Source organism: Polypterus senegalus, chromosome 2, assembly GCF_016835505.1.
Source record: "Polypterus senegalus isolate Bchr_013 chromosome 2, ASM1683550v1, whole genome shotgun sequence".
NCBI lineage: Eukaryota > Metazoa > Chordata > Cladistia > Polypteriformes > Polypteridae > Polypterus > Polypterus senegalus.
In genome coordinates this window covers 321,438,590-321,463,037 of record NC_053155.1, presented here as the reverse complement: position 1 = coordinate 321,463,037, position 24,448 = coordinate 321,438,590, and the positions used below count along the sequence as shown (strand labels likewise).

At 44.2% G+C, this 24,448-nt stretch overlaps 1 protein-coding gene across 1 annotated transcript in view; it reads left to right on the top strand.

The window, feature by feature from the left end:
• The first annotated feature begins 8,496 nt into the window (after positions 1-8,496).
• LOC120524644 (multidrug resistance-associated protein 1-like) overlaps positions 8,497-24,448 on the top strand; it is a 104,469-nt gene continuing 88,517 nt past the window's right edge. The window contains exons 1-3 of the mRNA XM_039746471.1: positions 8,497-8,502; positions 10,068-10,229; positions 23,568-23,629. Coding sequence (XP_039602405.1) covers positions 8,497-8,502; positions 10,068-10,229; positions 23,568-23,629 — 230 coding nt within the window. The remainder of the gene's footprint in view (positions 8,503-10,067; positions 10,230-23,567; positions 23,630-24,448) is intronic.

Below are 24,448 nucleotides of genomic sequence, written 5' to 3'. Positions count from 1 at the left end.
GTTCAGGGGCCACTCGCTACGGCTGTGGGCTTTCATTTCATCAGGACACCTGCCTTCGTTTAGCGAGATGTCATTTACCAGTGGCGATGTTTAGAAGTTCTGTTCAGAAATTACAAGACTGGATGTGTTCTACTGTCAAGCTGATTGTTACTGTTATTGAATTATAACAATCACCAGTAACGGCGCACTGCCTGTAAAAGGCTTTGTAATCCTGTTGGGGACGCAGGCAGCTGCATGTAATCGCCATAAGTACAGCAAACAACTGTTTTTCAAAATGACATTTTATATTTTGGTGCGATTAAAGCAGTAGTCACGAGTTTACATCATTTCAAAGTGTAGAAGTAGCAGGTCAAGTTAGTCCAACCTTAGGGATTTACAAAGCCTTTTACTGCCCGTCTTTCCCCTCCTTCATTGGTCATCAAGCCACAACTCCAGTACTTCCAGGTTTTTCATTGTTTGTCAAACTGTCCCAGTAAATGTACCTTCTGCACCAGAAAGCCTCTCAGATCTGCACCAGCATGAGGTCCACTGTGCACCTGATTGTATTTTCAGCCATTTTTCTTTAATTTTCAATCTGTTGTTGTGCTCTTCTCTCTCATTCCATGTTTTGCAATGTTGATATCACATGAAGGGTCATGTTAACCAATGTTACTGCATGGCAGACATAATTGGACCAGGAAATGCATTTGTGTTCAGAAAACTACAGGAAGGATCCATTTCAAAAGTCAGAAAAGCTGCGGCCAAAACTCAAATTCTAAATCCTCAATCATGTCAAAAAAGCCGTTAACCAGACGTTGATAACTAAAAGACTTGTAGGACTGGAAGCACACACTCCAAAGCTGTTAGAGTTTCAAATCCGTAATCAGGATTATAAAAGGTAGCATCAGAGACGTGGCCCATTGTGACATCCAGAGCTGAACCCTTAGCAACCACATGCTGACAATACAGCCACTAAATGGCAGAGCCAATCTCCTTCTTCTTTCAGCTGCTCCCGTTAGGGGTCACCACAGCAGATCATCTTCTTCCATATCTTTCTGTCCTCGTCATCTTGTTCTGCTACACCCATCACCTGCATGTCTTCTCTCACCACCTCCATAAACCTCTTAGGCCTTCCTCTTTTCCTCTTACCTGGCAGCTCTATCCTTACTATCCTTTTCCCAATATACCCAGCATCTCTCCTCTGCACATGTCCAAACCAACACAATCTCGCCTCTCTGACTTTGTCTCCCAACCGTCCAACTTGAGCTGACCCTCTAATGTCCTCATTTCTAATCCTGTTCATCCTCGTCACACCCAGTGCAAATCTTAGCATCTTTAACTCTGCCACCTCCAGCTCGGTTTCCTGTGCCACCGTCGCCAGCCCATATAACATAGCTGGTCTCACTACTGTCCTGTAGACCTTCCCTGTCACTCTTGCTGGTACCCATCTGTCACAAATCACTCCTGACACTCTTCTCCACCCACTCCACCCTGCCTGCACTCTCTTCTTCACTTCTCTTCCACAATCCCCATTACTCTATACTGTTGATCCCAAGTATTTAAACTCATCCACCTTTGCCAACTCTACTCCCTGCATCCTCACCATTCCACTGGCCTCCCTCTCATTCACACACATGTATTCTGTCTTGGTGGTCCTACTGACCTTCATTCCTCTCCACTCTGATCTCCACCTCTCCAGGGTCTCCTCAACCTGCTCACCACTCTCACTACAGATCACAATGTCATCAGCAAACATCATAGTCCATGGGGACTCCTGTCTAATCTCATCTGTCAGCCTGTCCATCACCATTGCAAATAAGAAAGGGCTCAGAGCCGATCCCTGATGTAATCCCATCTCCGTCACTCCTACCTTAGCCCTCACCACGGTCACACTTCCCTCGTACATATCCTGTACAACTCTCACATACTTCTCTGCCACTCCCAACATCCTCTTACAATACCACAACTTCTCTCCAGGCACCCTGTCATATGCTTTCTCGAGGTCCACAAAGATGCAATGCAACTCCTTCTGGCCTTCTCTAAACGTCTCCATCAACATCCTCAGAGCAAACATCACATCTGTGGTTCTCTTTCTTGTCATGAAACTATCCGGCTGCTCACTAATCATCACCTCACTTCTTAACTGAGCTTCCACTACTAATTCCCATAACTTCATGCTGTGGCTCATCAATTTTATCCCCCTGCAGTTACTGGAGTCCTGCACATCCCCCTTATTCTTAAATATCAGCACCAGTAAACTTCTTCTCCACTCCTCAGGCATCCTCTCACTTTCCATTAAACAATCTCATTAAAAACTCCATTGCCATCTCTCCTAAGCACATCCATGCTTCCACAGGTATGTCATCTGGACCAACAGCCTTTCCATTCTTCATCCTCTTCATAGCTGTCCTTACTTCCTTCTTGCTAATCCGTTGCACTTCCTGATTCACTATCTCCACATCATCCAACCTCTTCTCTCTCTTGTTCTCTTCATTCATCAGCCTCTCAAAGTACTCTTTCCATCTGCTCAACACACTCTCCTCGCTTGTGAGTACGTTTCGATCTTTATCCTTTATCACTCTAACCTGCTGCATGTCTTTCCCAGCTCGGCCCCTCTGTCTACCCCACCGGTCCTTTTCTCCCTCGTTAGTGTCCAACTTCTCATATAACTCATCATACACCTTTTCTTTAGCCTTCGCCACCTCTCTCTTCACCTTGTCACCTTATCTCCTTGTACTCTTGTCTACTTTCTGCATCTCTCTGACTATCCTATTTCTTCTTTACCGTCCTCTTCCTCTGTATACTCTCCTGTACTTCCCCATTCCACAATCAGGTTTCCTTTTCCTCCTTCCTCTGTCCAGATGTCACACCAAGCACCCTTCTTGCTGTCACCCTTACTACATCTGCTGTAGTTTCCCAACTGTCTGGTGATTCTTCACTGCCACCCAGAGCCTGTCTAACCTCCTCCCTAAACTCAACCTTGCAGTCTTCCTTTTTCAGCTTCCACCATTTGATCCTCGGCTCTGCCCTCACTCTCTTCCTCTTCTTGATCTCCAACGTCATCCTACAGACCACCATCCTATGCTGCTTAACTACACTTTCCCCCACCACCACTTTGCAGTCTTCAATCTCCTTCAGATTGACTCTTCTTCATAGGATATCACCTACCTGTGTGCATCTTCCTCCACTCTTGTACGTCACCCTATGTTCCTCCCTCTTCTTAAAACACGTATTCACCACAGCCATGTCCATCCTTTTGGCAAAATCCACTATCCTCTGACCTTCTTCATTCCTCTCCTTGACACCATACCTACCCATCACCTCCTCGTCTCCACTATTCCCTTCACCAACATGTCCATTGAAATCTGCTCCAATCACTACTTCATCATTACTTCAATAAACTCACTCCAGAAATCCTCTTTCTCATCCATCGCACACCCAACTTGCAGTGCATATGCACTAACAACATTCATCATCACACCTCCAATTTCCAGCTTCATAATCATTACTCTGTCTGACACTGTTTTAACCTCCCAAACACTCTTGATGTGCTGTTCCTTCAGAATAACTCCTACTCTATTTCTCCTCCCATCCACACCGTGATAGAACAATTTGAATCCACCGCCAATCCACCTGGCCTTACTCCCCTTCCATTTAGTCTCTTCACGCACAATATATCAACCTTCCTTCTCTCCATCGTATCTGATAACTCTCTCCCCTTACCAGTCATACTGCCAACATTCACAGTTCCTACCCTCAGTTCTACTCTCTTTACTTTCCTCCTCTCCCCTGCCTACGTCTCCCCCTCTTCTTCTCCTTTTTCTTCGGCCAACAGTAGCCCAACTTCCGCCAGCACCCTGTTGGCTAACAGTACTGGTGGCGATTGTTGTTAACCCGGGGCTTGACCGATCCGGTATGGAAATCTGTATTGTTGTCTGCATATTGATCTGGCAAAATTTTACACCGGATGCCCTTCCTGACGTAACCCTCCGCATTTATCCGGGCTTGGGACCGGCACAAAGAAACACACTGGCTTGTGCATCTCCTGTGGCTGGGATCAAAATAAAAAAAGCCAATAAAAAAGTCAAAATGGTGGCTATGATATTGGAGCAGGCCAGAATCCTGACTTCAGAGTTTAAGGGTTGACTGGAAGGGTGATCCCACCAAACATGCACTATGTTACTAGAATAAGTCTCAAATAAAGATTTTTCTTTCTTTCCTCATATTTTTTAAGGCCATGGCTTATGTAACTATAACCAGGTTTCCATCCAAGGAGTTTTTGCAAAAAAATATTTAGCGCTTCAAATGTTTTTACTGATATAGCTGATGGAAATGCTAATTATGGATAAAATGTTGTACATGTCGACATAATATTTTTCCGTTTAACTTTAGCACATAAATTCCATATCGATACTTCAGATGTCGCAAAAACTACATTGGAAACACTTTTTGTTGGAAAAAAGGGCTTTAATGCAAATAAATGTGTCACATGATACAGTCTCGTGATGAGCCAATGCAGTAGCGGATAGGCTGGGTCTCCTGAACTCCCTCCACATCAACTGTAGCCTGGGGGGTCTCTCAGGATGTCTAAATAATACAAAAACCGCAAAGGTAGTTTACTGTGCCAGTCAAAATATTTAATAAACCGTGTGTTTCATTATCTAAACATTTTTTTCTTATTATTAAATGGCAGATGTTTTAGCATATATGAGAAATTCTCTCATTAATATTAACTTTAGCTTTTTTGATTAAACGTCGTTATTTTGTATTAATTCAAATTTCAGTTTTAATTAAAAACCTTAAGGGAAGCAGGTTACAGTACTAGTTCAGTTGTCATCGCACTGAGAAGGGATGTTGAAAGGTGGGCTCACCTGTACAGATCCGATGCTGCAAACACAGCTGCATCATGGGCACTTCCAGGAGTGCCAACGCAAATGTCTCGTTTCATGCACCTGTCATCAACAAGGGCCTGGAGAACAATAGATGGCCACCCTTTGTGATTAATGTAATCGCGGTAGCCTTCCGTCGGGGGAAGAATAGGCACATGCGTGCCATCCAGCGCACCGTAAATCTGTGGCACAAGATGCACCAAGGAATTGCGGTATGCAATTTCATTGGCCTTCGCTACAGTCGGAAGTCTGATATAACGCCGCATTCATCATTTTGAGAATCTTTAATAGCGGTGCACACAGCATATACACTCTTATCGATGGTTGATTTATTTTGGTAGTTTTACTAACCCGGTGCAAAGTTTCTCCAACTACTCTATACTCGGCGCAGGTTGCCAGCTTGTAAAGGGCGATGGCAATCCGCTTTTGGGTTGGAACCGGTGGTCGGGGGCAACCTGTGATGGGCGCAACATCAGGACTGATGAATCCACACAACATCTCAAATGTCGGCCGTGTAATCCTAAAATGTTGCAGCCAGAGATTTTCTGTGAATTGTCTCCCCACCACCTCCATCTAGAAGGTCTTATTCCGTCGTCTCTCCCATACCCGCACTGGGGTTTCGTCGCACTGGGGTACTTTCTTCGAGCTCTAGGGCTATCAGACAAGCAACTGCTTCATTCTGCTGTCGCCTTCGGATATTATGTACAATTCCAATTATTTGTGAAACTAAAATAACAGTAAGCTGGCAAATTTCAAAAAACTGTCTCAATAATCTCTCCATTTCTTTGTTTAGTGGAGGGGGTGTAACGTGGAAAACAAAAGGTAGATAATTTGCGACACACACAAAATTATGTATGGAAACGGCTCAAGGGCAGATTTTTTTTCGCGATACAACAAAACTTATGCGACAGTTCGTTTTGGGGGGGGATGACGTCATCACGCACACCATTTTATCGATAAAAAGCCAGTTGGATGGAAACAGGCTGGAGACAGCAAATTTTGCACATTTTTTTAACATATATTCTGTTTGTCGATAACAAAACGTCGCAAAAAACTGGATGGAAACTTGGCTTATGATAATAAACAACAGTGGAACCTAAAACATGCATCACTTCAAACAGATACATGACAACAGCAAACTCAAAGAATGACCATTCTTAACGGGAGACACCAACGACTTCACACACCCTGATGTTCAAAGAATCCAAAAAGCCACAAAAGAGCTGCAGACAGAAAAGTAGTTTAGGCAAAAAAAAGAGAAAATGGCAAACTGTCCGAAGTCGTAGCCAGTGGGAGTGACCAATGGAAGAGCAGGAGGCGGGACTTCAGTTTAACCGTGCGAGTCCACCGCCTGTCATGAGAAGATTTTCCTGGAAGTGAGTTGTTTAACGATATTTTATTCAAACCACACGTGTTTGGGACGTTATGAACATGTGACTGGGCACCTGGCAGGTGGACAATGCAGCCCCAGTAATCGGAGTTTTCTTTTCCTGGACATTTTGATTCTGCTTTGCTCTTGTTCAGGGTGGGTCTTCATTCCAGCCCATTGTTTCGGTAATTTGGTGGCCTCAGTTGTCTGTGAAAACATGAGATTAAAACTTCTCTTCAGACATTGCTACAAACAACACGGGGTAAGTAAGAGACACAAACTGATCATTTCTGAGTGGAGTGTTCCTTTGAAAACCTTTGCTGTCGCGGGCATTGGGGGTCCACACCTTGACGTCTTGGCCCCCTGTTCTGGGGCTTTCAGTCAGGTAAAGCCTGAGACCTTTCTGAATATTCTTAGTTTAGCTCTTTTGTGTGAAGGTTTTCCTTGTCTTGTTTTGGGGATTTTTCTAGTTGACCTTCTCTTCTTTTCCTGTGAAGCTCGACTTTGAGATCTCCCTGCTTTTAGTAACTACAGCCCTGTTAGCAGCCCCCCTGTAAGAAGGAGCCTCTGTCTGCTCATTCAATGAAAACGGGAGATTAAATCTGAACAAGCAGGAAACAGAAAGAAGCACAAATATCAAAAGAGAACAGTCAGTCATGTCAGTCAGTCATTGTCCAACCCGCTATATCCTAACACAGGTTCACGGGGGTCTGCTGGAGGCAATCCCAGACAACACAGGACACAAGGCAGGAACCAATCCCAGGCAGGGCACACACACCAAGCACACACTAGGGACAATTTAGGATCGCCAATGCACCTGACCTGCCTGCCTTTGGACTGTGGTAGGAAACCGGAGCTGATTTAAAGGGTCAGAGTATTAAATAGCAAATAAATTAAATGAAGTTAATTAGCAGCAAAAACAAGTCACTATGTAAGAAAATGCTTAGCATGAAAACCTGTAGCCACAGCGGCCCTCCAAGATCGGAGTTGGCCACCCCTGCATTAGAAGGCCTCAGGTATGATTACTATTGAATATATTCTACACTTCTGCATTGTGGTGAACGGCCGGGGCCTTACCGAGACGCCTCGATAGTGGAAGTACCGTTAGAGAGAGCTTATTCTGGACATGCTAGAGGGCAACTCCCCTGGCTTGAAGCGGGGCCACAGGTTTGGAGCATGGAAGCGCAACCCTGCTGGGGCCCGTGGCCTTTGCTGGGAATCCCTAGATGTCTACGGAGTCCTGTTTGGCAGCACTTCTGCCACACCCAGAAGAAGGTTGTTGGACACCTGGAGTCCTTCCCAGTGCCCTATAAGAGGAGCCGGAGGCCACTACTCGGGGAGCCAGAGTCAGGAGGAAGTGGATGAAGCTTACCAATAGACGAGTGGAGGTGGAAGCTCATTAAATAAGGAAATCAATAAGTTGAAGTGGCTCCCCACTGTCAATGTAAAGTGTTTTGAATAAGTTATAATAGAACTGGGGCAGCATGGTGGTGCAGTGGTAGCACTGCTGCCTCACAGTTAGGAGACCCGGGTTTGCTTCCCGGGTCCTCCCTGTCTGGAGTTTGCAGGTTGTCTGCGTGGGTTTCCTCCCACAGTCCAAAGACATGCTGGTTAGGTGGATTGGCGATTCTAAATTGGCCTTGTTGTGTGGTTGTGTTTGTGTGTGTCCTGCAGTGGGTTGGCACCCTGCCCGGGATTGGTTCCTGCCTTGTGCCCTGTGTTGGCTGGGATTGGCTCCAGCAGACCCCCGTGACCCTGTGTTCAGATTCAGAGGGTTGGAAAATGGATGGATGGATATAATAGAACTATATACAGTAAATGTAATTAATCTTATATATATAAACTTAATATCTGTGTGTATGTTTGTGTGTGTTTGTTCTTTACGGTCCATTCACAACACATCTTTTTGTAAACAAATTCTACTTTGTCAGGGAGAATCACTGGACTACTTTGAAACCCAAAATTTGCCCCTGGGGTTACCTTGGGAGGGGGTACCTTTTCATTTTTACTAGAGTGAGACTAAAAAGTGTTGCCTTTTCCCAGATTTTGAGCCCTGAAATAAATGAATTTACTGTCTTCCATTGCTAGATACAAGTTAATATAGTTCTGCCAGGCTGAGAATTACTTAGCTGGGCAATGCCAAGTGCCGCTGCTAGTTAATCATAATCTATTCTTATATTCTTGTGTAATAAAAAGAGCAGCAGGCTCAGCACTGCCCCCTGATGGACGCCACTTTCAAACTCCTTATTTTATGTGGACATGCAGGTGAGATGAGAGTTTCTCTGTCCTCAGTGCCACTGCTCTGATGACTGCTGCTAAGCCTGATCAGGTTTCTCTCCCCATAAGCCTTTGCTTCTCCACATTGCACTTTGAACTCCCACTTCTATCAGTATGACACATGTGGCACCTTATCAAAAGCTTTGTGAAAATCTTGAGACCTGTAAAGGAGAATCTCAGTTTGTTTGTTCTTTATGCACCGCTTTGTTTAGCAAGCCACTGACTTGAAACTTGGCACACAACTTCTTCTCCCCGTTGTCAAGTTTCAGCTGGCATTTCTCCCGTAGCCGGGGTTCAAAGTTGTGTTTCTGGTCTCTTGTGTCTAATCTTGTATCATTTACTTGTATTGATATTTCTTTTGCTTATTGTGTACATTTTTCTTTGTGTTTATTTGTAATTGGGAAATGCCATCCCATGTGTTTTGTGGGTGGTCCCACCTGCCAGTCACCCCCAGTTACTGCCCTTCACCCTATATACTGTACTGTATCAGAGGACCTTCCATAGTTCCTGGTGGTTCAGGGAGTGGAGGGTTTCTTGTATTTACTGTGCTTTTTGCTTTTGCTTTGTGATTTCCTGAATTCTTTGAACCTGTGCTCTGTTTTTGGTTTTCGCCTTCGGATTCTCTTTTAGGACTCATTGTGTTCACTGTGGATTGTCTTGTCTTCTCAGGCAATTTCTTTGTTGTCTTAGGAGCTTTGTGGTTTGCAGAGCCTTTTGTTAAAATAACCCTTTTATTTCATAAAGATTATTCAAGGCCCTTTTCTGTACCTAATTGGAGTTTGGACAGCAACCCAAAAGAGGACAACCTCTGAAAGTGCTTTTGGGACCCCAAGCCACAATACCCATGAGTCCGGTTTACTGTCCTGTATAATTCTGGCGAGGGCTGCTCCAGTGCGATCTGTCCACAAAGAAGCTGTGCTTAGCAAACTTGCCTTTCAACAAAGGAATCCGAGTTTGAATCCTGCAGACTGCCTGTCACGTTTTCTTTAATCAAGCATCCGTTCCTCCATTTTTCTGTCATGGCTTCAAGCTGCCCCGAGGAGGCCATGTCGTCTCCAGACTTATTGAATGCACTTTGGGGTTCTTTGCACCTGAGGAACAAGCTGAGAATGTTGTATACAAAGAAGCTTTAGTAATTGTTATTGTACTAATGCGGCAGGTCAACGCCAGGTAGCTCAGGTAGTCAAAGCCACTAACATCATCAGCTCCATTCTGATCGAGCGCTTGTGTTGCTCCCTTCTCCTAAACTCCACTCAGTCACGCAGTGTACCGCCGGCGATGGCCGATCTCCTCCTCAGCCGCTTTTTATATCAACGCTAACTGCCGGACAGAAGAGAAGAGAAGCGAAGCACGCGCTGGAGAGACTCACCTTGACTCGCCCTGCCCCACTCCCGCTCAGCCGACGGCTCCTCCACATTGGTCAAGGCGGTTCCGCGGGCCGCTCCTATTGGCTAAGCGTCCTGCCAATCTCAGGCAATCTCACAACAAGGAAGTGAGCGGCGGCAGCTTGTGACCGGCGACTGTGGTCAAACACTGAGGGTCTTGAACGTTAGGAGGACAGGAAACAACGTGGGCTTGAGGCGAGTCCACCCGCCAGGGGTGACCAAGTCATTCACGCTGTCATTGTCGCTTTATCCTTTCGCTCCGTCAAACTGGCCGCGCCGTCATCCTCCTGGCATGGCTCGCCTGAGAAGCGGCACCCTGCCGGTGATAAGGTGAGTGGGCAGGTGCTGAAGTGGCTGAACTGGGAGCGCGCGATGACACCTCGGCACGGGGAACCGTCTTCTCGCCGGTGCGAGTTGTCGCCTCGGTTTTGTCGCGTTGTGTCCCACTGGACGGTTGACGGCAGGGGCGAGGTGAAGGTTGTGGCTTTTTAATCGTTGACTACCAATGAGCCGTGCAAGGCGCTAGATAGCGTGCAGGTGACGGGCTCTGTGGACATCTCGTTTATGTCGCAGGGTGTCAAGTGCTGGAGTTGAGCTGAGGATTTCTCGTCATTTGCGCAGTAAACAGGCAGTCGCGATGCACAATGACAGCCCTGCTTCGCATGCTCTTTAGGCCACCAGTACACACGAGTTCAGCATAAGACAGTACGGTGACAATAAAATGGAAAAGCAAATTTCTGTCATAAATACAGCAGTGCAGTGTAGGCATATACAGTGCAAATACTATGAGTATTCCATCCATCCATTATCCAACCCGTTATATCCAAACACAGGGTCACGGGGGTCTGCTGGAGCCAATCCCAGCTAACACAGGGCGCAAGGCAGGAAACAAACCCCGGGCAGGGCGCCAGCCCACCACAGGTACTATGAGTATTACATAAACATATTTAAAAAAAAAAAAAAATTGGGCAGAGTGGTGGGTCTGAGGCTAGGGATCTGCACTGGCAATCGGAAGGTTGCTGGTTCAAATCCTGTAAATGCCAATAGGGACTCTGCTCTGTTGGACCCTTGAGCGAGGCCCTTAACCCGCTGAGCACTTTGAGTAGTGAGAAAAGCACTATATAAATGCAAAAATGATTTATTATTAAAATTATTAAAAAATGTTATACAAGATACCATAACTCAAAAGGTGAGTAGAGCAGGCAAATGGCTGGCTGGACCTTCAGTGTGTGCCAGCAAAGTCAGATATTGTGAGAGGGAGAGGCGATGGATGGGAATCATTCACAAGTCGAATTGCCTTCTGCTGTCTTGTAGTCCCTGATTTCACCCTCCTATAGCGGCTTCGACATGGCAGGTAGGAGTGTGAATAGACTGTTGAGGGTGAGTTCCATCCTTTATAAATGTACGGGTCCTCCTGATGACTCTAGCATGGCAGATGTCCTCCGGAGATGGAAGAGCCGCACCTGAAATGGCTTGGGCTGTCCGGATCACCCGCTGTAGGTCTTTGTAGTCCTGTGAAGAGCAGTTACTAAACCAGACTGTGATGGCATTGGTAAGAAAGCTCTCTGTAGTACCCCATAAAAGCTGCCAAAGATTCTGGCTGGCATGCAACATTTCTTATGCCTCCTCAGAAAGTGCAGACACACTTGAGATTACTTTACCAACTGAACAGCGTTGTGGAACCAGTAAGGTCCTCACCAGTATACAGTCAAAGTAAAAAGTATGTGAACCCTGTGAAATGATCCTGTTTACTGCGTGAATTGGTCATAAAAAATGATCTGATCCTCATCGAAGTCACAGGTCCTGATCTACACAATGTGCTTAAGACAATGACACGCAAACAATTCTACTCTTTCATGTCTTTATTTTACAAATGCATTCAACGTTCACAGTGGTAGTGGAAAAAGTAAGTGAACCTTAGGATTTCATAATTGGCTGACCCTCCTTTGGCAGCAGTGACCTCAACCAGGCACTTCCTGTAGCTGCAGATCAGACCTGCACATCGTGTGTTTGGGGGATTTGAGCCCATTCTTCTCTGCTGAGCTGCCTTAACTCTTCATATTCTTTGCTTGTCTTCTGTGTGGCTCCCTCTCTTCAAGTCATTCAATAGGATTGAGATCTGAGCTCTGACTGGGCCGCTCCACAAGGCTGAGTTTGTTCTTCTGAAGCCATCGTGCTGTTGATTTGCTGCCATGTTTGGGCTCGTTGTCCTGCTGCATCACCCGGCCTCTTCTGAGTTTAACTTGACGGACAGAAACCCTCACATCATCCTGGAGAATTTGTTGATAAACTTGATGATGGCAAGCTGTCCAGGTCCTGATGCAGTAAAGCAGGCCTGAATCCTGATGTTCCCTCCACCATACTTTACTGTAGAGATGATGTTTTGATGTTGATATGTGGTGCCCTTTTTATGCCAAATGAAGTTCTGCTTGTTCCTCCCAAATAGTTCAATTTTGGTATCTTCACTCCACAAAATATTTTCCCTGTCCTGTTGTGGAGTGTCCAAGTGCTCGTTCAGCGATGTTCTTTTTTGATAGCAGTGACTTCCTTCTTGGTGTCCTGCCATGGACTCCTTTCTTGTTCAGTGTTTTGTGTATAGTTGACTCGTGAATGGAGATGTTAGCCAGTTCTGATGACTTCTTCAAGTCCTTTGCTGTCACTCTAGGGTTCTTCTTGACCTCATTGCTGGCTTTGTGTTGTGCTCTTGGGGTCATCTTGGCAGGGCGCCCACTTATACCAAATGGTCTCCATTTATAGACAACGTGCCTAACAGTAGACTGATGAAGATCTCAGATCTTTGAGAGGACTTTGTCACTCTTTCCAGCCTCATGTAGATGAACGATTCTCCATCGTAGCTCTTCAGACAGCTCTTTAGTGCGAGACGTGACTCCCATCTGGATGTGCTTTTGTCAAAAGCTCAAACTCAAACTTTATCGTGTTTTTGATCAATCAAAGTCATTCAAGGCCACCACACCTCTGAACTCGTCTCATTAAATGGACTCCAGGTGTGCGAAATTCAGATTGCAATGAGCTTTTTAAAAAGTCCTTAGCTGAGGGTTCACTTACTTTATCCAACCTTCAGTTTCACAGTTTGAATGATTTATTCAATACGGTCAACACTTCTCTGAAAATCTGTGTGTCTTTAGTTCTAGGAGACGGTGTGTGTTCATTATGGTGACTGACATGAAGATACGAGCAGGTGTTATGTGGGAATTGGACAGAAACAGAGAGAATTCCTAGGGGTTCACATACTTTTTACTTTGACTGTAAACGCTGACAAGTTCAAAGGTTTTCCGCGTCTCCACCTCTGCCTCACGGATGTACCTGGGACTTCAAACCCTGGGGTTGTGGGTCCAAATCCTGGTGCTAACACTGTGCGACCCTGAGCAGGTCATTTCACCTGCCTGTTCTTCAATTGGAAACACAGAAGAAAAGTATCCAGTTGTATCTCAGATGTTGTGCGTTGCCTTGGATAAAGACATCCGCCAAATAATAAATAATTAATAATAATAATGATCTCTCATTGGAGGGCTAAGCCTTAAAATGAGAAGCCCTGACGAGTCCAGTGGTGGGTTTGAACATGGATGGACTCTGCAGCCTTCTTCTGTGGCTTTATGGGGTTTCTGTTATGTTTCAGCCAGCATTTCCACCCTGGCTGGGGGCTCAAAGTTGTGTTTGATTTTCATATTTTCATACTGTATTTGTATTTATGTTTCTTTTGTTTATTATGTAAATTTTTGCTTGTGTTTATTTGTAAGTGGATTAGGCCTCAGCGATGTGCCTAGGGTGGTTTGAGAAGGGGCGGGGCCATATGTCAATCACCACCAGGAACGCCCCTTTGTTTACTGTGGTAGCCTTGACTTTTCAGGCTCCTCCTTTGAGCTCTTTGGAGCTTCCTGTATTGCAGAGCCTTTGATTAAGAAAGCCTTTTTATTTTTAAACATTTGTCAAGGCTTGTAGTTGGGGTTTAATAGTATCAGGAGGGCAACTTTGAATTTGCTTGTGGAGCTTTTATACCTTTGGGTCTCACCAGTCAAATGTCTTGTATTTTTGTACAAACCATCACAAAAGACTTGTGGTTTTCCTTAACTGGTCACTCTGGACTGAGTCCCCCATCGCTCCGTTCAGGGATGGTTTCTGCATTTTGTTCCCACCCCCCTAAAATTGGATTCAATTCATTTATAGTAGTAAGTGGGATAAACAGAGAGAAAGGGGGAAACTGGCCAGGCGTCAGGTTAGACAAATAGCAGAAACAGGACTGAGGACATTCCAGAAGGGCAGCCGTCGAATGGAAATGGAGCCACGGCTCAGACCTCAAAGGCGGTTTTGCACACTCATTCTGTCAGGAGAGTCTCGTCAGCGTTTTCTACCAGTCCACGAAGCGGAGTGAATTCCAATTCCTCCATTAAGTCAGTGACTGGAAGGTCAGCAGGTTGAACCTGAAGTACCGGTTTGCTCGATCTCAGTTAGCGGATGATTCATCTGCGAGTGCCAAGTGCAGAATCTTCATTTATTACTTTGGTCTTTTGTAGCCCACCTGTGACACAGAGTACTCGAGATTTCCTTACTGAGCCTGACAGCTTTCTTTGGAAAATGGATTCATCAGATCAGGTTTGGATCGACAAATTCTTGAATCACTGCCCCCTTACAACAAAAAAGAGGGGCAAAAACAGCTTCTCCTCCTAAACAATGAGTAAAAGACCTGACATTGACAGGATTAGCTGCTTTAGTTGGAATGTTATTACTTGCATTCATTTTTAATGAATGAAAGCTAATCCTGATTTATGTTTTTTTTTTTTATTTGGAATTGTTTTAAAATTCCCAGGATGCCATTTAGTTTTTGTACAGGAACCAAATTTTGTGTAATAAGCGTTTACTGAGTGATATTTGGTTGCTAGCGACTACATCAGAGGTCACAGGGTATAAAGTGCATTTCCTGAGAGTGTTTTCGGATTTGTTTGTCGTGTTTGTGTTGTTTGGTCCTCTGATTTTGACACATTGATCTTCTGTCTTCCCAGTTATGATTTAGCTTTGTCTTGAGTCCTGGTCCTTCTATTTACCCATGTGACACAGCAAGCATACTGTATTTGATTTTCTTTCCTATTTTACTTGATACGTTTCCATATAAGACTTGTAATTCTGAATGTAAATCACATGACCAGGCCTCCTCGTGTTACATGATATAAATCAAACACATTGCAGCTTTCACTGAGAGACCAGCCTCTAACTGGCGGCTGTTCAGGTCACATCAGGCGAGTTTTTGAGATGTTCTGATCGATTGGCTACTAATCTAAACTCGACGATTTTCACTTCAAAACACTCGAATGGCAGTTGGTAAACTGGCTGATCAGGCCCGGTCTTAGGTATTATGGGGTCCAGGGCCCCCTGGAAGCTGTGCGAAATGCGTGAAAATTAGACCAAGAGACGTTTTCTTGTAACGTTATGAGGTCATCACCCTGCGTCCCTTTTTCGACAGCCGCCCACGCGGACACGCCCCCGCTGGCCCACGTGATTTAAACATGCGAGGGGACGGGCGGGCCGGGGGCCTGCGCCGCCGTCGATCTGGGGCCCCGCGGTCGCCTACTTTGCCTATGCCTAAGGCCGGGCCTGGGCTGATCAACAACAAACACATTTTTCATCGTCTGCTTTTCTAATTTAGTTGTGGTGCTGCTTTATGTGAGGTATTTCAGTCGCGAGTGTCCGCTTGTGTGGTTTTTGCTGTGAACTTTCTGTGAACAGAGAGCAGTAAGGCCGACTTTACTAGAGAGAGAAGACTGGAATCTTCATCGTTACATTAAAGAAAGTGGAGTCATGAGCTGAGAAGAACGAATCGCAGGACTCGTCTTGTGTCATTAGACAAATGGTCTAGAAAAGTGCCTTTAATGAATTCCAACCTTTGTATTTTGTCCTTCTGCGGTGGGTTGGCACCCTGCCTGGGATTGGTTCCTGCCTTGTGCCCTGTGTTGGCTCCAGCAGACCCCCGTGACCCTGTATTCGGATTCAGTGGGTTAGAAAATGGATGGATGGATGGATTTTGTCCTTTAATTAAAACGGACGCCACTGATCTGAGTTTGGACGGAGCGCAGGCTCGTGATAAATACAGCAGAAAAAGAGAAGACGACTTTGAAATTGCTGTGCAGTTGACAGCAGGCCTGTAAGTTTCACAGCATAATTTACAAGTTTGACTTTGACTGTTAAACACGCCTGCCTTGGGTCTTACTGATGAACATCTTAGGAGATTTGGTAGATACTCGCCATTCTGTACTCTGCTTCTTATTTGTTTGTGCGTGTCATACAGTGTGTACGTTCTGGTAAGAAAACAACTGCATAATGAAAACGGTAATCCATAATTATAATTACACTGGAAGAAAAAACGATAAATAGAGTATAGAGTACAATGTGTATTTTAACAGCAAAAACAGCCATTGTGTAATTAATGTTTAAAATAATTCAAACCTGTGAGTATATTTACATTTAAGCAGAGTTTAACTGGCAATATAAATTCAGTAAATCAGTTTGTCAGAGATATATATATTTATGGAAATGCACGCAGTTTAATGTCTTAATGTTTCATGAAATTGACAACAAATAAACAATGGTGAATAAATAAAAAAGTCAAGGAATCACTAAGTGTACAAAATTGTATTGAAATTTTTAATTCATCAAAGCAGCCACCTTTTACTGATTTAACAGCCAAACTCACCCGTGGCCTTCTATAATAATAATAATCATAATAATAATTCTTTTATGGAGAGCTTTTCTCACTACTCAAAGCACTTTTCAAACTTTTCTATAAGTGAAATCAAATGTTGGTCACAAAGATCGTCCCAGTACTGTTGCAGAAGTTCCCACCAATGTGTTGCTCCTGTAGGTTGCTCTCCTTTCACCTTTCTCTCCATTTCATCCAAAACCAACTCAGTGGGGTTTAAATCTGGAGGCTGTGCTGGCCAGTCCATGTTTTAAACTGGACCTTCTCATTCTGACATGGCATGGAGGTATGTGTTGGCTCATTGTCCTGCTGTAGGATGAGCTCCTGACCTGCTAGACACAGACCACAGGGTATTGATTGACTGGTCCTGCAAAATGCTGTGGGAACCTTTTTTGATTCTGAATGCCAGTCGCCAACTCTGCCTCCAGCAAAAGAAGCCCAGACCTTCACACTTCCTCCTCCATTTATCAGTATGCTGCTGCTGGAGTGTGTGAATTTGGGATTAATAAAGTGTCTACTATCTATCTATTATATAGTGCCTTCTGTCTGTCTGTCTGTCTAACTCTATATATTATTTAGTGCCTTCTATCTGTCTGTCTGTCTGTCTGTCTGCCTATTGGTGTCACACACTGAGGACCCATCCTGTCAACAACTTGATGCCGTACTAACACCCTGCATGATGATCCAAAAATTTCAAACTTGGATTCTTTGGTTTTCTTCCAGTCTGCAGTGGTCCACAGTTGGTATTTCAAGGCCCTAGTTAGTCCTTTCTTCCTGCCACTTTTACTGTTACACCTGAAGCACAAAGTCTCCTCTTCACAGTACAAACTGACACTCGTGTCTGTGATCACGTAAGCCGGTGACCCTCAGGAACGTGTCTTTTGATTGGCTGGTGACTTTGGCTCTGCCAGATCACTTATATGGGAGTTTCTTCCAGTTTCCAATTGCCTTTGGATTGTGTAGGACTCCACTGGACTCACTGATATTTAGGTTTTTCCTTTGCAGTTTCTCTAAATGAGTGGCCTACCCTTCTAAGGGTGATAATGCTCGTTCTCATTTCACTTCATTATCACTGGAATATTGTCCAAGTGGTACTTCAGAGGGTGTAGTAACTCAGTAGTCTGCTCCAGCTCTGCTTTAAGTAATCAACACAAATTGGGACACCTGTGCAAATTTTGTGCTTCAACTTGCAAGGCATCATGTACTTCAATTGCTGCACAACATCTCTAAGTCGTAACTTATTAGCTGTTCTCTAACGAAGGTCCATTTGTAATATTCTGAAATTTCTTTTTTTCAGTTTTTGCCAACCTAAACTTTAAATTTAAACCTCTGCCAGTTTACTACTTACCTTTTCACCATTTTAGGTCATTCATTGCATTTCAACTGATTAAATCTGAAGAAAAACTGAGGTCTTCTGAAACTTTTGGTTGGTAGCTAACGGGTATAGTTTTTTTTTTTTGTTAGACAAATTACTTTTCTTTAAATTAAGGTTTGTTTCAGATAAGTACATTGGAGATCATAAAAGCTTATAATTATGAGAAGCATTTTTTCTTTAATGCATTGTGTACTATGGATCAATATTTTTTTCTTCATATGTTTTTAGCTATAAAAGTATGCATTTTAGGGGAGCGTCTTTTAGCATTTTTATTGTCACTAAACAGTAAGCCTTCAAACTTTCATTTTCTTAATAAACATTGAAGAGGTGACACCCGTCATCTGTAGTTTAATTATAAAAGATAGCACTTGAATATAAAACATTAGGCTTCTCCTTGCCTTTGGTGTGAGGGTTTGTAAAGAGTTAAAGAAGAAAAAATCGGAATTGGTATCCGAGTTGGATGATCCAGTAATGTGAGCATCAGAGCCTCCCTAATTTTCGCTTAGCGCAGACTCAAAGTGCTGTGACAAATCCCACAGCTACAGTTCATCCATCCATCATCTTCTGCTTATCCAAGGTCGGGTCGCGGGGGCAGCAGCTTGAGCAGAGATGCCCAGACTTCCCTCTCCCCGGCCACTTCTTCTAGCTCTTCCAGGGGAATACCGAGGCGTTCCCAGGCCATCCGGGAGACATAGTCCTTCCAGCGTGTCCTGGGTCTTCCCCGGGGCCTCCTCCCGGTTAGACGTGCCCAGAGCACCTTGCCAAGGAGGTGTCCAGGAGGCATCCTGATCAGATGCCCGAGCCACCTCATCTGACTCCTCTCGATGCTCTACTCTGAGCCCCTCCCGGATGACTGAGCTTCTCACCTGATCTTTAAGGGAAAGCCCAGACACCCTGCGGAGGAAACTCATTTCAGCCGCTTGTATTCGTGATCTCGTTCTTTCGGTCACTACCCACAGCTCATGACCATAGGTGAGGGTAGGAACGTAGATCAACTGGTAAATTGAGAGCTTTGCCTTACGGCTCAGCTCCTTTTTCACCAGACAGACCGATGCAGAGCCCGCATCACTGTGGACGCCACACTGATCCGCCTGTCCATCTCACGCTCCATTCTTCCCTCACTCGTGAACAAGACCCCGAGATACTTGAACTCCTCCACTTGGGGCAGGATCTCGCTCCCAACCCTGATGGGGCACTCCACCCTTTTCCACCTGAGGACCATGGTGTCGGATTTGGAGGTTCAAATTACTACAGTTCAAATTACATAAAAATGGAAATGAGGTGGATAAGAACAAGCAGAGGCTTCGGTGACTGAGGCATTTCAGGATAAATAGGCCTGCAAAATCTTAAGATGTGGAGAACCGCATCAAGCTTCTTCAGTTCACGGAAAATTCCAGTTATCCATCTTGAGAGTTTGTACATCGAGTAAATAATTACAAATTTAATTGGGACGTGCATCCACTGAAAAGTAGAACGTGTTTGGAATGATATCTGGAGCCACTACACTCGGGTTTAACATCACATGAGCCTCCATGAAGTGGGCAGCAGCAGGTGTCATTAATAAGTGAAACTGAATCCACAAACTTGGACAACCAGGACATTGACGACACTAACATTTATAACAACGAGGTAATTATGTTAATTCATCACACTCTCCTAGTCGTCCTGCCTAGGAACCACCTGACAACAAAGAGAACACAAGTCACACATTAGTGGCACCAACAACAAAAATAAAATGTCACCAATGGAGAACCTAATTATTTTTTGTAATATTGTCAGAAACACTTCAAGGACAAAAATGAATGTAACGACTTGTTGTACCTTGTGGGCCACTTGCACTTTACCCTTTCAGTGTCCTTGCTTACGTTTATGACGTCCATTCACCGTCTGTCCCAGTGCTTTTTATTCGCTCTCTGCTGGCCTGAATCATCTGCGAGCAGAGTAAGGCCTGTCAGTAATGTCCATTACCGTGATAGCACTTTGCACAGCTTATTCTTTTTTAGTTTGTAAAATACATTTCAAGGACTTGTAGGCTTTCTAATTTCTAACGTTGGACCGTTTAGTCGTTTCCTTGTCTTGAAGACGGACCTCCAGTGTGACTTCTTCTGGATCAGCACACCTCAATCAACAATGACGCCTTCTATGAAACTAAGGTGCTGTCACTGGATTTTCAAATGGATGTACTCCTATGTGCTTGGGTGGGCATGGGGGTTAGTGCGGCAGCCAAACAGATCCAGAGCCCTGGGTTCATGTTCTGGCCCTGGTGTGGTGTAGTCTGTCAGTTTTCATTTGGATATTTTGGTTACCTTCCACATTGCAGCGACTTGTAGTTTAGGTTGACTGGCCCAGGGGATGTTCTGTGGTGGTCTGGCGCCCCTTCCAGGGCTACTTTCTGTTACTGGGATATGCTGTAGCTCTCCATTATAACACATCATACAGCAACCTCACACTTTCAGACCACACTTGATCCATTCCAGGCAGCTTCAAGCACGAGGTAGGATTCACCCTTAAATGGAGAGCCAGTCCATTAGAGGGCCTACTTGTGAAGTTATCTACTGTATGCATCTTTGAGATGCTGGTGGTGAGTCGACTCGGACACAGGGAGGACATGGAAACTCCACACAGACAGCAACGAGAGGACACTGGCTCTGTCACTGTGCCATCTGATAGTGGAACACATGGAAAACCGTGTGTACATAACAGTGGGGAGGAGAGCCCTCGGCTTGCCACCATGTCTCCATCACACAGCTGGTGGCCAGAATGAAATGAACAACAACCCTGATGAACACCAGTGGCAGTGTTGTGATGACCTTGTTAAAAGTGTTCTGATGGCTTCCTACATCTGAGAAGGACATCTTTGATATTTGTGCAGATTGGTTTCTTCTGCCACCAAACAAGACGTCACCTGACTGATAACACCTGGCTGCTGACAGAAATCTGCGGGCACTTTTTTCATTTCCCTTTTTGCTGACTCTGCATGAGCCGGCTTGACAGACTGAGGAACAGGAAGGACTGGTTTGGATGCGTTCTTCACTTTTTAATTTGAATCGTTTTTGTGCTCATAACAGTTCATTCTGAACACTTTGAAATCCCTTCAGTTTCTCATGTCCGGCACCTCCTGACTCGCACATACGACACACCATTGGACTCCTCGTGATGTCCAGTTCTGCAAGACACTGAGCTTTTTGAGGGTTCTTTGTTACGTTTGGCTCTCTAGAGCCAAAAAGGCTCATTCTAGGTAATTTCAGGACCATATATTGTGCAAACAATGACACCCTTAATATCAAGAGTAAACCAATAGGTGTCTTCAGTAAAGAAGAGCAGAAGGACTTGAAGTAGAGGGTCACCGTAATGAGATATGAAAAGCTGGGGATTGAGGACAAAGTTCTAGGCACAGGGAGTCTCATGTTGTGCTGTTTGGAGGTCAGTGCCTCCTGTGAGCCCACCACCTGCAGGAGGAATAGGGGCCTGGTGCAGTGGGACCGGCGTGGCCAGCAAAGGCAAAAGCCTTGTTGGACTGGAAACCAGACACACAAACTGAGCTGGCAAGTGTGGAAAGGGAAAGGGGACATGTGTGGGCCTCACTGCTAAGATTGACCCGGTGTTAGATAAGTGGTGGAGGATGACCGCCAACATGATCATATTTCTGATATTTGATTCTTTACGGGTTGTCCTAGCCCTCCAAGAGCCAAGCATCGGCATGTGGGCTATCATATTAGACTGTTTCATGGGCAGTGGTTGTGATTATGATGTTATGTTTGATCCTTTACTAGCCGTCTATGGACCTCTACCAGACCGTTTTCTAATACAACTGAGGATATTTAACAACAACAACAACATTTATTTCTATAGCACATTTTCATACAAAAAAAATGTAGCTCAAAGTGCTTTACATGATGAAGAATAGAAAAATAAAAGACACAGTAAGAAAATAAAATAAGTCAACATTAATTAACATAAAATAAGAGTAAGGTCCGATGGCCAGGGTGGACAGAAAAAACAAAAAAAACTCCAGACGGCTGGAGAAAAAATAAAATCTGTAGGGATTCCAGACCACGAGACCACCCAGTCCCCTCTGGGCATTCTACCTAACATGAATGAAACAGTCCTCTTTGGATTTAGGATTCTCACGGAAGGGCTTGATAATGGTGGTCACGTAGACTTCTGCCTTTTAGTCCATCAATGCTGGAGCATCATGATGCTTTGAGTAGGTGGTGGTGGCGCAGGTCGCCACCACAAAGAAACCGGAAAAAGAAACAGAAGAGAGAGTTGGGGTCAGTACGGATTTTAGAGCCACCATGAATAGTTATTATGAAGAATTGAACATACAGAGTATCAGGATTAAGTTAAAGTGAAGTTAGGAAAAGGTCATGTTACAGTAATGTGTTCTCAGCAGTAGCTTTTGGAATTCTAAGGAGACACTCATTTGAGGATCTAAGGTTACGATTTGGAATATAAGGTGTCAGGCACTCTGATATATAAAATAGAGCAGATTATTGAAGGCTTTATAAACCATAAGCAGAATTTTAAAGTCAATCCTGAATGACACAGGTGACCAGTGTAGTGACATCAAAACTGGAGAAATGTGTTCAGATTTTCTTTTCCCAGTTAGGATTCTAGCAGCTGCATTCTGCACTCGTTGCAAGTGATTTATGTCTTTTTTGGTGGTCCTGAGAGGAGTGCGTTACAGTAATGTAGTCGACTGAAAACAAACGCGTGAACTCATTTCTCAGCATCTTTCAATGATATAAGAGGTCTAACTTTACTTATGTTTCTTAAGAGGAAAAATGCTGTCCTAGAGATCTGATTAATATGCGATTTAAAATTCAGATTACAGTCAACGGTTACCCCTAATTTTTTACTTCCATCTTAACTTTTAATCCTAATGTATCCAGTTTATTTCTAATAACCTCATTGAATCCATTATTTCCAATCACTAAAATTTCAGTTTTCTCTTTATTTAACTTGATAAAATTACTATTCATCCATTCAGAAATACCAGTCAGACATTGTGTTAGTGTATCGAGAGAGTCGGGGTCATCAGGTGCTATTGATAAGTACAGCTGTGTGTCATCAGCATAGCTGTGGTAACTCACGTTGTGCCCTGAGATAATCTGACCTAACGGAAGCATGTAGATTGAGAAGAGCAGCGGACCAGGATAGAGCCTTGTGGACAAGCATATCGGATATCATGTGTCATGAGTTGTAAATATTAATTTTTATTTCACCGCTAATCCTATAACAGCATGAAAGTGGTGATAATGAAAGGCGTTTTGTTTGTCTGGCACAGCCATGAAGACTTGAGAGTGGTGTATGGTAGTTTGGATCAAGCAATGTGTGTTTAAAAATGTGAAAGCCATGCCGAGGACCAAAGAGAGCCCAGTAAGCGTCTCAAAAGGCAGTCCGCCAGTGGGCTGCTCATTTCTTGGTGTATCTTTGCTGCATTTCCAGCTCTGAGGTTACTTGAACTCACAGTCTGTCTGATCGGTGGCCCTGAGTGCTAAAGCACCTTGGCTGCCATCTTGTACAGCTCTGACGTCAAGTGGGTGTCAAGTCTTAACATTTCTTTTTGCTTTGTTTTTAGAACCCCAACCCAGAAAGGAACGTGTCTTACCTGAGCTGGCTCACGTATTGGTGGTTTAATAGGTAAGCGTCTTATTTTATTAACATTTGATCAAGGGTGGTGTAGTATATTGTAAGTCTGGACTTTTGGGGATTCCGTGGTAATAAAGGATTATGGGTATTGGAGAGCTATTAGGAAGTAGAGACTAATAATAAAACTGTGTAACGTGTACTCTGGGAACGATCTTAGTAAAGGACCTGTTAGTTTACTACTTTGAACCTGTCTTCGTCTTCTTCCTTTTATTAGTACAATATTATTGCCTGTAGATATAACAGGTGGCACAGCAGCTCTTTGTGGGTCCTTCATATTCTGCTCTGTCTGCGTTCACAATCCACACACTTAGTGAACAGAAGACCCCAACTCAGCCCAGTCTGAGAGATGTGACATGTCAGATATGAATTACTCTGAAAACCTAAACGTAGGTGTGTGCTGGAGGGCTGATAATCTTCTTCAAATCACTCACAGTGTCGGGGGCACACTTATTGTTTGTGGTGTAGACTGTTGTAGTATTTAAACAAACGGGTTAAGTGCATTGTAATTGTGATAGTTTAAACAAACAAACAGTGCCATTTCTTTATAAAGAGTGCATTGCTTCACATCAAACAGTAGCCTATAGTGCAGGGGTGGGCAAAGTCATTCCTGGAGGGCCGCAGTGGCTGCAGGTTTTTGTTCCAACCCAATTGCTTAATAAGAATCACTTATTGCTCTAGAAACACAGCTTCTGTCAGCACAAACCTTCTTTCCTTCTTGGCATTTTAGTTGTCTCCCTCACTATGATTTTGAGCCCTTATTGCTTATTTAAGTCTTAAACAGCTGCATTCTCTGTTTTTAATTACTCCTTA